This window comes from Abramis brama, assembly GCF_963993115.1.
Source record: "Abramis brama genome assembly, chromosome: 2".
Taxonomy (NCBI): domain Eukaryota; kingdom Metazoa; phylum Chordata; class Actinopteri; order Cypriniformes; family Leuciscidae; genus Abramis; species Abramis brama.
In genome coordinates this window covers 58,503,648-58,518,073 of record NC_139964.1, presented here as the reverse complement: position 1 = coordinate 58,518,073, position 14,426 = coordinate 58,503,648, and the positions used below count along the sequence as shown (strand labels likewise).

At 36.6% G+C, this 14,426-nt stretch overlaps 1 protein-coding gene across 2 annotated transcripts; it reads left to right on the top strand.

The window, feature by feature from the left end:
* Nucleotide 1: 1 nt before the first annotated feature.
* On the top strand, nucleotides 2-14,426 carry tmod1 (tropomodulin 1). 2 transcript variants are annotated; one of them, XM_084107274.1, is made up of 11 exons: nucleotides 2-281; nucleotides 1,166-1,367; nucleotides 5,662-5,818; nucleotides 6,771-6,887; nucleotides 8,447-8,536; nucleotides 9,695-9,825; nucleotides 9,955-10,062; nucleotides 10,689-10,832; nucleotides 11,014-11,158; nucleotides 11,648-11,753; nucleotides 12,804-14,426. In XM_084107274.1, the coding sequence occupies exons 2-11, from the start codon at nucleotides 1,251-1,253 to the stop codon at nucleotides 12,820-12,822; spliced, it is 1,134 nt and encodes a 377-aa protein (XP_083963400.1). In that variant the 5' UTR covers nucleotides 2-281; nucleotides 1,166-1,250; the 3' UTR covers nucleotides 12,823-14,426. The 2 variants fall into 2 exon arrangements, with proteins under 2 accessions (XP_083963400.1, XP_083963401.1); XM_084107275.1 differs by lacking the exon at nucleotides 11,648-11,753.

Sequence of the window (14,426 nt, the reverse complement as noted above, 5' to 3'; positions counted from 1 at the left end):
CGCGGTGGGCGGGGCGAATATCTCCGGGTTTGTGGAAACTCTTTGATCGCCACCGACTACTGGACTTTTTGAAAGAGGGCTCGAGCAGCGACTACTTTTAATATTTGGACTTTCTCCGCCGTGTCAGGCGTTGTTCTTCTATGAACCTTGGATTTGAGAAATCATTGCTTGAGGCAGCAGCACATTTGTGTGAAATAGCGGCTCCGAAAAGAAACCATATCTGGTCAAAGTATTCAGCTGTCACATGCGCTATATATAGTGTGGGATAAGCGCTGTCTGAAGTAAGTGAGAATGATAGACTCTCCGGCACTAACGCTTTGTTTTCATCATTGCATAGAGCCATGAAACATACAAATACGCATTTAACAGGACAGATGAAGCTCGAAGATGATTATTTTTTTATTAATGATTAAGCTTGCGGTTCAAATGTCAAAGTTACGTATCTGAACCAACACAACTTTATTCAGAGATCACTAATTGTAGTTTTATTTACTGAAGTGGAAAACAATTTGTTTGAGGAGCTGTCTGGAAGACTGAAGTGTGTATATAATAACTAGTTTATTGATTCTTGAAACCTAAACTAGAGGCGGTATGTTAATAATAAATTTGCATTATACCGTGATGGAGTTTGCTGGTCAATGTCCTTGTCTATTGGATTTACCAAGGACAATGGAGATGGTCCAAAGAGCAGAGGCCAGTCTTCAGTTTTACTCGGTTTTTTCCCCTCATAAGATATATTATTATTATAAACTCAATTTATCTGTTGTTTAAGATCATAATGTATATATATATATATATATATATATATATATATATATATATATATATATATATATATATATATATATATATATATATTAAATAAAATTAGCATGCATTTAAAAAAAGCAAGCATAAGTAAAACATTTTGCACAGAGACATTCAAACGTTTAAGTTTTAAAAAGCAGATCAGATACTGTCCAAAGTTAAGACAAAATATGTGCTTTTTCTAGTTGTCCAATGTTAGCATAGCGTGTCCTCAGTTAATATGAAGTACACCTGTGCGCTCCATAACCCATATGATTTGAATTTGTCTAGAATAATCCACTTAAATACTGCAGAAAATCATAAACTTTGAATTTAGAATAGGCCTAATTATGGATCTTTCTCTCTTGTCTTCACCAAGGTCCTGTGGTTGGGGGGCTCAACTGTTCCTGCCTCTCTCTTTTTTCTTTTCTTCTGTCCTCTTCTTCTCTTTTATCTTATTCATCATGTTCCGTAAAGAGATGGAGAAGTACCGGGATGTGGATGAGGATGAGCTCTTGCAGAAGCTCAGTGAAGAGGAGCTCAGGAGACTTGAGGATGAACTTGAAGAGCTTGATCCTGATGTAAGTGCACTTAAAATAAGGTGAAACATCTCACATTCGACCTTAAAAGCTGCACGAATTCACACACAGTTCATAAATGTGCTCACATAGTTTAGTTGCCTCTGAATACTTTGCATCATGAAAGGTTGATAGACTTATTTTATAACAAATCCTGTCTTCTGTAATTTTTGTATTTTCACTAAGTAGTGCTTTGGCACTGAAAACTATTAAGCTGTGTGACGGGATTGTTGTTTTCTAGTCTGGTTTGTTTGTCTGGACTACTTGTCTTGATTGTGTTGTTTCCTAGAGGTGATTGATTGTCTGGACTGGTTTTTTTTTTTTATGTATAAGGGAGTTTGTTTGACCGGACTTTTGCTACCTAGTCTGATTAGTTTGACTGGACTGTGTTGTTTCCTGGTGTTATTTTTTTGGCTGGACTGTTTTGTGTGTGTGTGTGTGTGTGTGTGTGTAATGGTATTTGTTTGACTGGACTGTGCTCAGGGGCAATTTGTGGGGGGGTTGGGGGGGAGATAACCCCCCCCCCCCCCCCCCCCCCCCCCAATATTTAAATCTATGCATTACAACCCCCCCAATATTTATACCATGACCACATGAAAAGGAGGCATCAGGAGGCATACCCAAACTTCAACCCCCCCAATGTTCAAACCAAATCTACGCCCTTGACTGTGTTGTATCCCATTTTTGTTTTATTTGGTGTTGAAGATTGTTTTTCAGTGCCATTTTTTGTTTAAGAAGCAAACTTTATTTTTGTGTTTTTGTTTGTCTGGACTGTGTTGTTTCATTCATATTCATGTTTGTTTGGCTAGACTATTTTCTGTCACACATAATGGTGTTTGTTTGAGTGCATTGTATTGATACCTAGTCTGGTATGTTTGTCTGGACTTTATTTCTTGGTGTTTGTTCGACTTGTTTGTTTGTGTAATGGTGTATGTTTGACTGGACTGTGTTGTTTCTATCTATCTATCTATCTATCTATTATTTTTATTTAAAAAAAAAAATTGTCTGGACTTTGACATTTCTGAGTTTAGACTATCATGGTGGAGTTAGTTTGACAGGACGGTGTTGTTTTACAGTGGTTCGTGTGTGTTGTTTTACAGTGGTTCGTGTGTGTTGTTTTACAGTGGTTCGTGTGTGTTGTTTTACAGTGGTTCGTGTGTGTTGTTTTACAGTGGTTCGTGTGTGTTTTACAGTGGTTCGTGTGTGTTGTTTTACAGTGGTTCGTGTGTGCTGTTTTACAGTGGTTCGTGTGTGCTGTTTTACAGTGGTTCGTGTGTGCTGTTTTACAGTGGTTCGTGTGTGCTGTTTTACAGTGGTTCGTGTGTGTTGTTTTACAGTGGTTCGTGTGTGTTGTTTTACAGTGGTTCGTGTGTGCTGTTTTACAGTGGTTCGTGTGTGTTTTACAGTGGTTCGTGTGTGCTGTTTTACAGTGGTTCGTGTGTGCTGTTTTACAGTGGTTCGTGTGTGCTGTTTTACAGTGGTTCGTGTGTGTTGTTTTACAGTGGTTCGTGTGTGTTGTTTTACAGTGGTTCGTGTGTGTTTTACAGTGGTTCGTGTGTGTTGTTTTACAGTGGTTCGTGTGTGTTTTACAGTGGTTCGTGTGTGTTGTTTTACAGTGGTTCGTGTGTGCTGTTTTACAGTGGTTCGTGTGTGCTGTTTTACAGTGGTTCGTGTGTGCTGTTTTACAGTGGTTCGTGTGTGTTGTTTTACAGTGGTTCGTGTGTGCTGTTTTACAGTGGTTCGTGTGTGCTGTTTTACAGTGGTTCGTGTGTGCTGTTTTACAGTGGTTCGTGTGTGCTGTTTTACAGTGGTTCGTGTGTGCTGTTTTACAGTGGTTCGTGTGTGCTGTTTTACAGTGGTTCGTGTGTGCTGTTTTACAGTGGTTCGTGTGTGTTGTTTTACAGTGGTTCGTGTGTGTTGTTTTACAGTGGTTCGTGTGTGTTGTTTTACAGTGGTTCGTGTGTGTTGTTTTACAGTGGTTCGTGTGTGTTTTACAGTGGTTCGTGTGTGTTTTACAGTGGTTCGTGTGTGCTGTTTTACAGTGGTTCGTGTGTGCTGTTTTACAGTGGTTCGTGTGTGTTTTACAGTGGTTCGTGTGTGCTGTTTTACAGTGGTTCGTGTGTGTTGTTTTACAGTAGTTCGTGTGTGCTGTTTTACAGTGGTTCGTGTGTGTTTTACAGTGGTTCGTGTGTGCTGTTTTACAGTGGTTCGTGTGTGTTTTACAGTGGTTCGTGTGTGCTGTTTTACAGTGGTTCGTGTGTGCTGTTTTACAGTGGTTCGTGTGTGCTGTTTTACAGTGGTTCGTGTGTGTTTTACAGTGGTTCGTGTGTGCTGTTTTACAGTGGTTCGTGTGTGCTGTTTTACAGTGGTTCGTGTGTGTTTTACAGTGGTTCGTGTGTGCTGTTTTACAGTGGTTCGTGTGTGCTGTTTTACAGTGGTTCGTGTGTGCTGTTTTACAGTGGTTCGTGTGTGTTTTACAGTGGTTCGTGTGTGCTGTTTTACAGTGGTTCGTGTGTGTTGTTTTACAGTGGTTCGTGTGTGTTTTACAGTGGTTCGTGTGTGCTGTTTTACAGTGGTTCGTGTGTGTTTTACAGTGGTTCGTGTGTGTTGTTTTACAGTGGTTCGTGTGTGCTGTTTTACAGTGGTTCGTGTGTGCTGTTTTACAGTGGTTTGTGTGTGCTGTTTTACAGTGGTTCGTGTGTGTTTTACAGTGGTTCGTGTGTGCTGTTTTACAGTGGTTCGTGTGTGCTGTTTTACAGTGGTTCGTGTGTGCTGTTTTACAGTGGTTTGTGTGTGCTGTTTTACAGTGGTTCGTGTGTGTTTTACAGTGGTTCGTGTGTGTTGTTTTACAGTGGTTCGTGTGTGTTTTACAGTGGTTCGTGTGTGTTGTTTTACAGTGGTTCGTGTGTGTTGTTTTACAGTGGTTCGTGTGTGCTGTTTTACAGTGGTTCGTGTGTGCTGTTTTACAGTGGTTCGTGTGTGCTGTTTTACAGTGGTTCGTGTGTGTTGTTTTACAGTGGTTCGTGTGTGCTGTTTTACAGTGGTTTGTGTGTGTTGTTTTACAGTGGTTCGTGTGTGTTTTACAGTGGTTCGTGTGTGTTGTTTTACAGTGGTTCGTGTGTGTTTTACAGTGGTTCGTGTGTGTTGTTTTACAGTGGTTCGTGTGTGTTGTTTTACAGTGGTTCGTGTGTGCTGTTTTACAGTGGTTCGTGTGTGCTGTTTTACAGTGGTTCGTGTGTGCTGTTTTACAGTGGTTCGTGTGTGCTGTTTTACAGTGGTTTGTGTGTGTTATTTTACAGTGGTTTGTGTGTGTTGTTTTACAGTGGTTTGTGTGTGCTGTTTTATAGTGGTTTGTGTGTGCTGTATTGTATTGCACTAGTGTTTTTAAGGGAATCCACTGTCGTAAGGCTGTGGTTCTCTCTGTTGATATAGTGTTCTTTTTCTCACTCAGACCACAGTTTTTTTTATTTTCTCTTCAGGAATCTGGTTTCACTCCAGCATCTAAGCACTTCTTGACAGATTTAGACACAGACGTAGGATAAATGTTCAGCAACAGAGAAGAGGGGAAAGAGAATTTCTTCTCCCTTACTGAGATGTTCAGCCAGAGGTGCAGAAGTTTACCATAAATACTGGTGCTGGAACAAAAGTTAATCCGTTCACATGTAACAAAAATAAACATTCTCCACCAAAGCCGAGCCTTTTCCCGAAACACTAAATTGTGCTATAAATTTAGCAGTGGAAATCTCTACTTTAATGATTTTAAATGTCACTTTAGAATTAATTTGTCTCCATTTGCTCAATTTTACCTGCGCTAAGAATAAACAATACTGAGGTGCCATATAAAGTTCTGTTCTCTCTGAGTTCTCTTTGAAATGCCGTGTGTTCTGGATTCTATCACATTTAACATGCAGATACGTTGACATCCCCCCCCTTTAGCTCTGCGGCCCTTTTTTGTGGATATGGGCTGATAGGCCCTGACTTAAAAGAATGTTATCATTGCTCACTATTCAGGCGGTGATGGAGTTTGCCTTTTCAGTATGTGGCTGAAAGTTAGAAAACCTGGGTTAGGTGCACACCCTTCATCTAATAAAACCTGTATCAAATAGTTGCAAAAGATGGAAATTGATGGAAACTGGCTCCTGTGACTGTACTTTGGTAAAGTGATGGTATTAGAATCCATGACATTTTAAGATATGGCAAATTCATCTTTTATTCTAATATGCTATCTTACATTCTGTGTGCTTTTTATGAAAGTTTGATAACAAAAGTAATGTTTTATGAATTGTATTGTTTTCAGAACGCACTGTTGCCAGCAGGATATAGACAGAGGGATCAGACTAAGAAATCTCCGACCGGAACGTTCCAGAGAGATGACCTTCTAGCTCACCTGGAGAAACAAGCCAAAGAACATCCAGACCGAGATGATCTTGTTCCCTACACTGGCGAAAAAAGAGGTCAGAAGCGACTTGCATTTAGAACTTTTATAAAACTCTTTTTATACTTTCATTAGTTTGTCATTTGTCCATTAATAATGTCCAACAGTGTGTGACATGTACTGTACATCACAGAAGTTTTGTCATTTTTTTTCTCTCTCTTTAACCTGAAAGTTATAAACATTGCCTTTAGACTGACTTTTCCAGCTTTGTGTTTGACATTTTGTAGTGAAATGACATTTTAAATAAACAACAAACTACTTTGTTCAACTAATAAAAATGTCACATCACTTGTATGAATCTAAATTAAAGATTCATACCGTACACAGTTTGTATTTTACTCGTTTTGCATAACATGATGAAATTACAGCTAGAAATGATGGTAACACTTTACAATAAGGTTCATTAGTTAACTACATTAGTTAACATTAACTAATAATGAACTGCACTTATACAGCATTTGTTCATCTTTGTTAATGTTAATTTCAACATTTACTAATACTTTATTAAAATCTTGTTAACATTAGTTAATGCACTGTGAACTAACATGAACAAACAATGAACAGCTTTATTTTCATTAACTAACATTAACAAAGATGAACAAAAACAGTAGTAAATGTATTGCTCATTGTTAGTTCATGTTAGTTAATACATTTACTAATGTTTAATAAAGGAACCTTATTGTAAAGTGTTACCGAAATGATACACAGTTACATTGCTCACAAGTGGTATTTACTTTTTATTTGTCTTCATTTACTTCCAATCTCTCTTCAATTTTTTTTTTCCATGTCTCCGTCTCATTTATGCATCAAACTTGTTTTTCACTGAAGGTATTGTCTTCTTTATTTAAAAGTATACTGACATTTTGAAATTAGTTTTTTGGGGGCAAAATCATGATTTTGAAATGACGGCACATGTAGGACATGAAGGCATTTTCCACTCACTCTCTGTTTGTGTATATGTGTGTGTGTAGGAAAAGTGTGGGAGCCAAAGACAAAAGTGGACCCTATCCTTGAAGATGTCACTCTGGAGCCTGAACTAGAAGAGGCGCTATCTAGTGCAACTGATGCAGAATTGTGCGATATAGCAGGTACAGTGTAATGTTATCAATTTAATTCCTGTATGTAGTAGACTATGCTTTTTTGAATCCAAGACACCATTTTATAAATGTAATTATAAAATTGTATTTTTAAAATAAATATATAATTCGGACTTTATATAGGTATGCACATAATCCCTAATGGATTTGAAAGAATCCAGTTTTTACTGTTATTTTGTAACCTCACTTAATCTTTATTAAGGAATAATTAAATTCAGTTCACTAATTTCAATATTAATTCATATTCAAATGAGTCAATCCATCTGTAATTTCACTGACTAATTTGAACCTCCTCTGTGTGTGTCTATCTCACGATGTGCCTCTGTCTGGTCTGTCCTTTAGTCCTCTCCACTCCATTTTCACATCTTCATTCCTAATTCTCTCTGTCCTCTCCCCTGCTCCACCGTTTCTAAGCCACGGATCACTCCAGTAGGTTAATCTGCAACATCGTGTGCTGCTCTAACATTTCCAGAATGTTTCTTATACATTAGCTGAATATTTGCATGGGATGTTCAGCATATTATGTTATCTGCATGGTGATTTAAGTGTTATTTCAAGGTTGCTGTAACCAAAAATGAAAACTGTTATCTTGTAGTAGTCATGATGTTCCATATTTACCTTTCCTTTCCTTTCCTTTCCTTTCCTTTCCTTTCCTTTCCTTTCCTTTCCTTTCCTTTCCTTTCCTTTCCTTTCCTTTCCTTTCCTTTCCTTTCCTTTCCTTTCCTTTCCTTTCCTTCTCCACTGTATACTTCAGCTGGTACAGGAAAGGGCAGCATGAACATTCTTCAAAATTTCTTGTTTTGTGTTTCATGAAGAAACAAAATCATACAGATTTAGAACAACAGGGTAAATGATTCATTTTTATTTTTTAAGTGAATTAGTCCTTTACGTGAAGCATGCATGTGTTAGTTCCTGAAACTGCGTATGCAAGTTTGAGTTCTTAACAATGACTCATCCTTGTGCACTAAGGACACTTGGCTACCAAAAAAGGGGAACAAAGTTTTTCTGCTGGCAAAAAAAAAAAAAAAAAAAACCCTCCACTGTCAGCTACCCTACTCCCATTTAACATGATGGAGTGGTTTCCCTAAAAATGAGGTCAATTGTTTTTTTCCCCCCTTTGGGATCATGTTTCAAAAACAGCAGGATTTAAGGAGTTGGCTTGACAGTCTGAACATCTTATGTGTACAGACCGGTTACAGCTTCATATGGGAATGAGGTTAGTTCAGTTGTCTTTGGCCCACGGTCAACTGTCAGATGCAGCATACATTCCCGACTCTTAAATTGTACTTTCCTCTTGACTTGCTGTTTAGATGTTTTGCGATCCTTTTTCATTTTATTTGATTTTTTTTTGGCCTGGTCTAGTTAATTTGATGCCATTACTGTTCTGCTTGAGATATTTTCGTCAGGTAAATGTGAATGATTTTCAGTTGATACCTTGAAAAACATGATTAACATATGATTTACATGAACAAGTCGTAAATAGCAAACACTGCCTGTTTCACTCAGAGGATCATATATATAAATTTAAAAATCTTTTTCTCTTGCTGCAGCCATCTTGGGCATGCACACACTGATGAGCAACCAGCAGTATTATGAAGCACTGGCCAGCAGTACTATCGTCAACAAACAGGGTTTGAACAGTAAGTGAATACAGCACCTATCCTGTAATGGTTTTGTCTGGTTTGAAGCTTTATATTTGTCTGATTGATTGTTTGTGATCAATCAAGTGTTTGCATTGTATTCTGTAAAATACAAGTTACATATTATATATATTAGTACAAGTTATATATTATAGTATATTGGATAAAGTTAAGTTGAAAGTGCTTGGAAACTTAAGGCACACTGTAATAAAAAGAAATCCTGTTAAATTAAAAAAACTGGCAGCTGTGGTTGACAGTAATTCACCATAAAAAAAATATTTGAAAATGTTTCCAGTTTTACAGGGATGCCTGTATACAACTTATAACCATTAAGTGATATAATGTTAACTTAACTACTTTAACTACCAAAATCTGCCTTTTTACCTTAAAATGTATCAATAACCACCACAATAATACAGGTGGCACAATAGAAAGCCATATGAATCAGTTCATCGTAAGTGGCCTGTTCTTAAAACATGGTCGATGCTCGCATAGACAGTGCACAGGGTCATACGTACAAAGACTAATCACCATCAGGGTAACACACTTGACGCTAATATAATGCAATAAACATGAACTAAATGACATAAAATATCACTAATGTACATTACTGATTACAAAAATAAGAAGTAAAATATCTATGCAGTGTATGTAATGTGTAATGTTAAACCATTTACAGTTTTTCTCCGTATATGGAAAGGTAACGTAGTCAACCAATTAAAATGTTTTACTGTAGCGTTTTTACAGTATTTCTTTCTGTAAAAATTGCAAACGTTTTTTTACACTGCACCTTTAAACATGCCTGAATGTCAAATGCAAAATATCAAACCATGTGGCATCTACAAACAAATTATGCTCGACCTTTCATTTTTTAAAGGACATTTTCGCGAATAATTTTAACCAGCTTCTCTTCAGGTAGAGAGAAAATAGTAAGAACAGTAGAACACAATTTGAATCTTGAATGCATTGTCAGTTTGGATAAAAGTGTCTGCCAAATACATATATGTAAAATGTAAATAAATGTAATGCAAACCCATACATCTGTAATGTGGCTTGGGATCACATTAAATAGGTGTGTGCCGTGTGATATAGTATTGTGTTATATCTGCCACTGAACCACATGATTTGTTGTAATTCAGAGTTGTATTATAAACACAGGTGTAATCCAGTGCACTCAGTATAAGCCAGTGCCAGATGAACAGCCCAATGACACAGATGTAGAGGAAACACTACAGAGAATCAAAAGCAATGATCCAGATCTTATTGAGGTCAACCTAAATAACATCAAGGTGCCACTTTCACTCTTTTATTTATACTTTCTGTTAAATAGTGTGTTTTTATGTGTCTGCTATCCTGTCGTTTTGATGGTTTGCCCTGTTATGTGTTATGTTTTTCTTTTTCTTTCTGGTGATATGTAGAATATTCCAATCCCAACTTTGAAAGCGTATGCTGAAGCTCTTAAAGGGAACAGTGTTGTGGAGCGCCTGAGCATCGTTGGCACCAGAAGTAACGATCCTGTAGCCTTTGTGAGTTAAAGAAGCATGCTCATTCTCAAAGTTTCGAATTTTCTAATATATATATATACACATATACATATACATACATACATACATACATACATACATACATACGGTATACACACACATTTAATTTTTATTCAGCAAAGAATTCAGTTTTTTATATGTGTGTATGTATATATATATATATATATGTGTGTGTATATATATATATATATATATATATATATATATATATATATATATATATATATATAATATATTAAAAAAAATTATAATAAAATAAAAATTCTCAAAAATATTAAGCGGCACAACCATTTTTAAATGTGCTAATAATAAGAAATGTTACCTGAGCACCAAATCAGTATATTAGAATGAAGGAATATTTCCGAAGGATGCTAAATTCAGCTTTGTCATCACAGGATTAAATTACATTTTAAAATATATTAAAATAGAAAAAACCCCATTGTAATAATATTTCACAATTTTACAGTTTTTACTATATTTTAGATCAAATAAATGCAGTCTTGGTGAGCATAAAAGACTTCTTTCAAACACCATAAAAAAATCTTACTGAGCCCAAACTTTCGAACGGTAGTGTCGATATTAAACGTGTAATGTTGTTTGGTTCTCAGGCACTAGCAGACATGCTGAAAGTGAACACCACTCTGAAGAGTCTAAACGTGGAGTCAAACTTCATTACTGGAGCTGGAATTCTGGCACTCGTGGAATCCTTAAAGGGCAACACTACACTGCAGGAGCTAAAGATTGACAACCAGGTACGCTCACACACACATACACAGGTCTGAGCCGTTATCGATGAGGTCAGGGGTTCAGTCTGAAGGTAATGGGGATGGAGGGGCAAATGAAGCCAAGTGGTAGAACTGGATTAATAGAGTTATTGCATTATATTCTGTATTTATATCTTACATGTATATCATCTGTGTATGTGTGATACAGAGCCAGCCTTTGGGTAATAAGGTTGAGATGGAGATAGCTAACATTTTGGAGAAGAACACTACTCTGTTGAAATTCGGATACCATTTCACCCAGCAGGGCCCACGCTTGCGTGGATCTAATGCCATGATGAGCAACAATGACCTTGGTAAGAAATACACGCTCTGATGCTGTCATTGATTGTTGTTTTGTGTGTGTGTGTGTGTACGCATGTGTGTTTGTGTGCTGGATGTGCTGAAATGGGTACAATCCAGTTAAAAAAAAAATTCTTTTTTTTGAAAGAAGTCTCTTATGCTTACCGAAGCTACATTTATTTGGTTAAACATGCAGTACAAACGGCAATATTGTGAAATCTTATTACAACTGATGGCAAAGTTGACATGTCATATTATTATTAATGTTGAAAACCATTGTGCTGCTTAATATTTTTGTGGAAACCATGATAAAAAAAAAATTCTGGATTCTTTGATGAATAGAAAAAAGAACAGCATTTATTTGAAATAAAAATGTCACTTTTTATCACTTTAATGCAGCCTTCCTTAAAGTATTAATGTCTTTAAAAAATCGTCTTACTGGCCCGAATCTTTTGAATGGTAGTGTAAGTATTGGTGTGTTCATGCCATGTATGTATTTACAGCACGTGTAGTTCGGTCGGACGCAGATGGCGCGATCACATTCACTCTGTCGGTCCCTGAGCTGGAAAGAGCCTTCTGTAAAAAGTTCAAGTTCACATCAAAACCCAAGTAAACAGAGTCTTGCCCTCCTTCTCTCCCTCTGGGCACTACCTGCTGTCTTTTTGCTCTTATTCGCCTTTTCGCAATACCTCAAGTCTCTGGATCGTTATGAACTTTTATACTTTTCCTCAAGCTCCCTTCTGCCGCTTCAGCATCTCCACTACTGCATTTCCCTCCGTCAAAGTGAATTCAAAACCTGTCTGTTTCATTATCTGGTTGTTTCTTGGTCGTTTTGTTCGTCTGTGCTGTTGTGTTGTGCTGTTTGTCCGACTGTCAGATGGCTTGTCTTCAGGTTTTCAGGTTTAGTCTTTACTTTCTTCTGCATAGAGAGAGTATTCTGATGCCACATCTACATAAACATTATTGAAAATGGCCTCTGGCTTGCTGTGCATGCAGAGCTTTTTCTTTAAGGAATAGTTCTCCCCAAATTATGATTATTTTTCCAAATGCATATGGCTTTTTTTTAAAGGAGAATTTAATAAAAGTGATTGGGGACTGGAGCTTTTGATCCCATTTGACCTGCGCTATATTTCAAGTCTTTTGAAGCCATACAAATGACTCTTATAATTGAGTGAACTATTCCTTTAATTGCAATTTCCAGTTTCTGTCTGTGGTATCTACAAATGCAATAAGGATTTCCCAATGTCTTATATAAAGTTTTTATGAGAAATTATAAGAATGTCCTTTAATAGTCTTGGAAGAAAAGTTTTCCAGCAAAAAATGCATGTATGAATTCATAGCATTAATGCAGTTACAGTATGGTTTTAAATGGCAGTTATTATAGTACATTATTTTATTTTTAATGTTTAGAAAAAAAATTACATTTATTAAATGTTTTTAAATTATTTTATTTATAAAAAAAAACATTAAGAATTTAAAGAAATGACGCTGGGCTAGTGGAAATTCTGACAGGGCAAGTAAAAGTAAAAACAAAGCAGAACATAAAATCTTTATTATTGAACCCTTTGTAGGTTGTTATAATGAAAGTATAATTCCTAAGTATGTCACCTTTTTTTATGACCTCAAAAGTGATCGACCCTTTTTTGTTTGTGTGTGCAGTAAGAAAGAGAAGGCTTGAAGGAGGGCCCATCTTTCCTAAATGTCGGACAAACGTGTAGCAGCCGCGGGAGAGCCCTCTATGGCCTGGGACCTGCACCAGTACACTGTACATCACATCACACCCCATCTCATCCCATATATCCTCCCTCCATTTCTGTTCCTTTTACAGGTAACCCACAGGGTCATCTAAAGAAAATTATTCAATTCAGAATGCTTTATTTCAAAGCCCCAGATCTGGAAACTCGAAGGTACCACACCACTCTGTTTACCAGAGCGTTTAATAAATGTGTAAACTACCTGCCATAACATTAGTAGGGAAAAATCACCTACTTGTGTTGATGGAAGCAGTAAAGATGAAAATGGCGCTCAGTTTATCACAATGTCCTCGGCTGATATAATCTTCTTGCTGTAAACAGTTTGACCTTAAATGCTGCCATTATGCTGTGTTTGGTACACACCAAGTGCATCAAACTTCCAACTTGACTGACTGTAGCTGTGGTTTTGCCTTCTCCGGGCCAGTTTGAGAGTTCTCACTTCAGTTCTCACTATAGTGGTAGTCCTCACGCACGTTGCATAGAAGCATGTTTTTACTGTGTGTTTTTGGGATATGCTGTAATTTTGAAATGTTCTTCTCTCTTTAAATGTTGAACAACTGGTTAATTTGTCGTTAAGTCACTGTACTGTGGTTTCTAGTATGCGCATTTGACTGTAGAATCATGTGAGCTCCGCTATGCGGCGAATACCAATGGAAGTGCATTGTTGGTCCATATTTGTCGCTTCAAATCACCAACTCACATTGAAAATTAATGCAAATTCATTTTGCAAAGTCAGTATGAATGTACCTTTATTGGTCACCTGAAAGCAGCACAAAATCCAAGCTCTGTGTATTGGCACCGCTCCATCATATTTATGAAATTATTTATAGATTTTATATTTTTTGTTTGATGAGAGAAAACATCTTTCATGTTGTATTTCATTTTCCACAATTAGCAATATCTCTCTTTTTTATTATACTAATAGTCTCTTTCTATAACCACTTATAATAAAATGAATTTGATTGACGTGTAGACAGTGTTCCCTGTAGTAGTGTTCCTCAAATGCTTTTTACTCTTGAGTGAGGATCATAACACACAATAGAAAACTTAAATAAAACTATGTATTGTTGTCTATGCCTGCTCTCACGAAGTAACGTCATGGTTTTTTTAGTGTTTTTTTTAACTTTATTAGAATGGTACGAAACTTAGTAAAGGTTTTTGCACTTGTTGTGTGAACACACACCAAACAAATCCATCTGGACATGATTCAAAAAGGTTAAATGGTCCTGAAAAAAATAGCCACACTAGTTCGAGGTCAAAAATGACCGTATTGGAATTAAATGGAAGACGAATTTTATCTATTGGAAATGTTATTGCGCACAAACAAATTCTTACCGAAAGCTTACTTGTTTAGATTTATGGCTTTGATTTTTCTCACAGTTTTAGAGTAAATGTTTTGGAAAATATATATATCATATAAAAAATTTAAATGGTATTTTTAAAAAGAGACCAAACTTAAGTCTTAGCTCAAAAGCATTTAATATATATGACGGTTTAAGTTTGAAGTTTAATTTTCACGTCTATGCTC

Coding starts and splice junctions, on each gene's coding strand:
- tmod1 (XM_084107274.1), top strand. CDS start 1,251: ATGTTCCGTAAAGAGATGGAGAAGTACCGGGATGTGGATGAGGATGAG. Junction 1,368..5,661: donor TTGAAGAGCTTGATCCTGAT/GTAAGTGCACTT, acceptor TATTGTTTTCAG/AACGCACTGTTGCCAGCAGG. Junction 10,063..10,688: donor GTAACGATCCTGTAGCCTTT/GTGAGTTAAAGA, acceptor TTTGGTTCTCAG/GCACTAGCAGACATGCTGAA.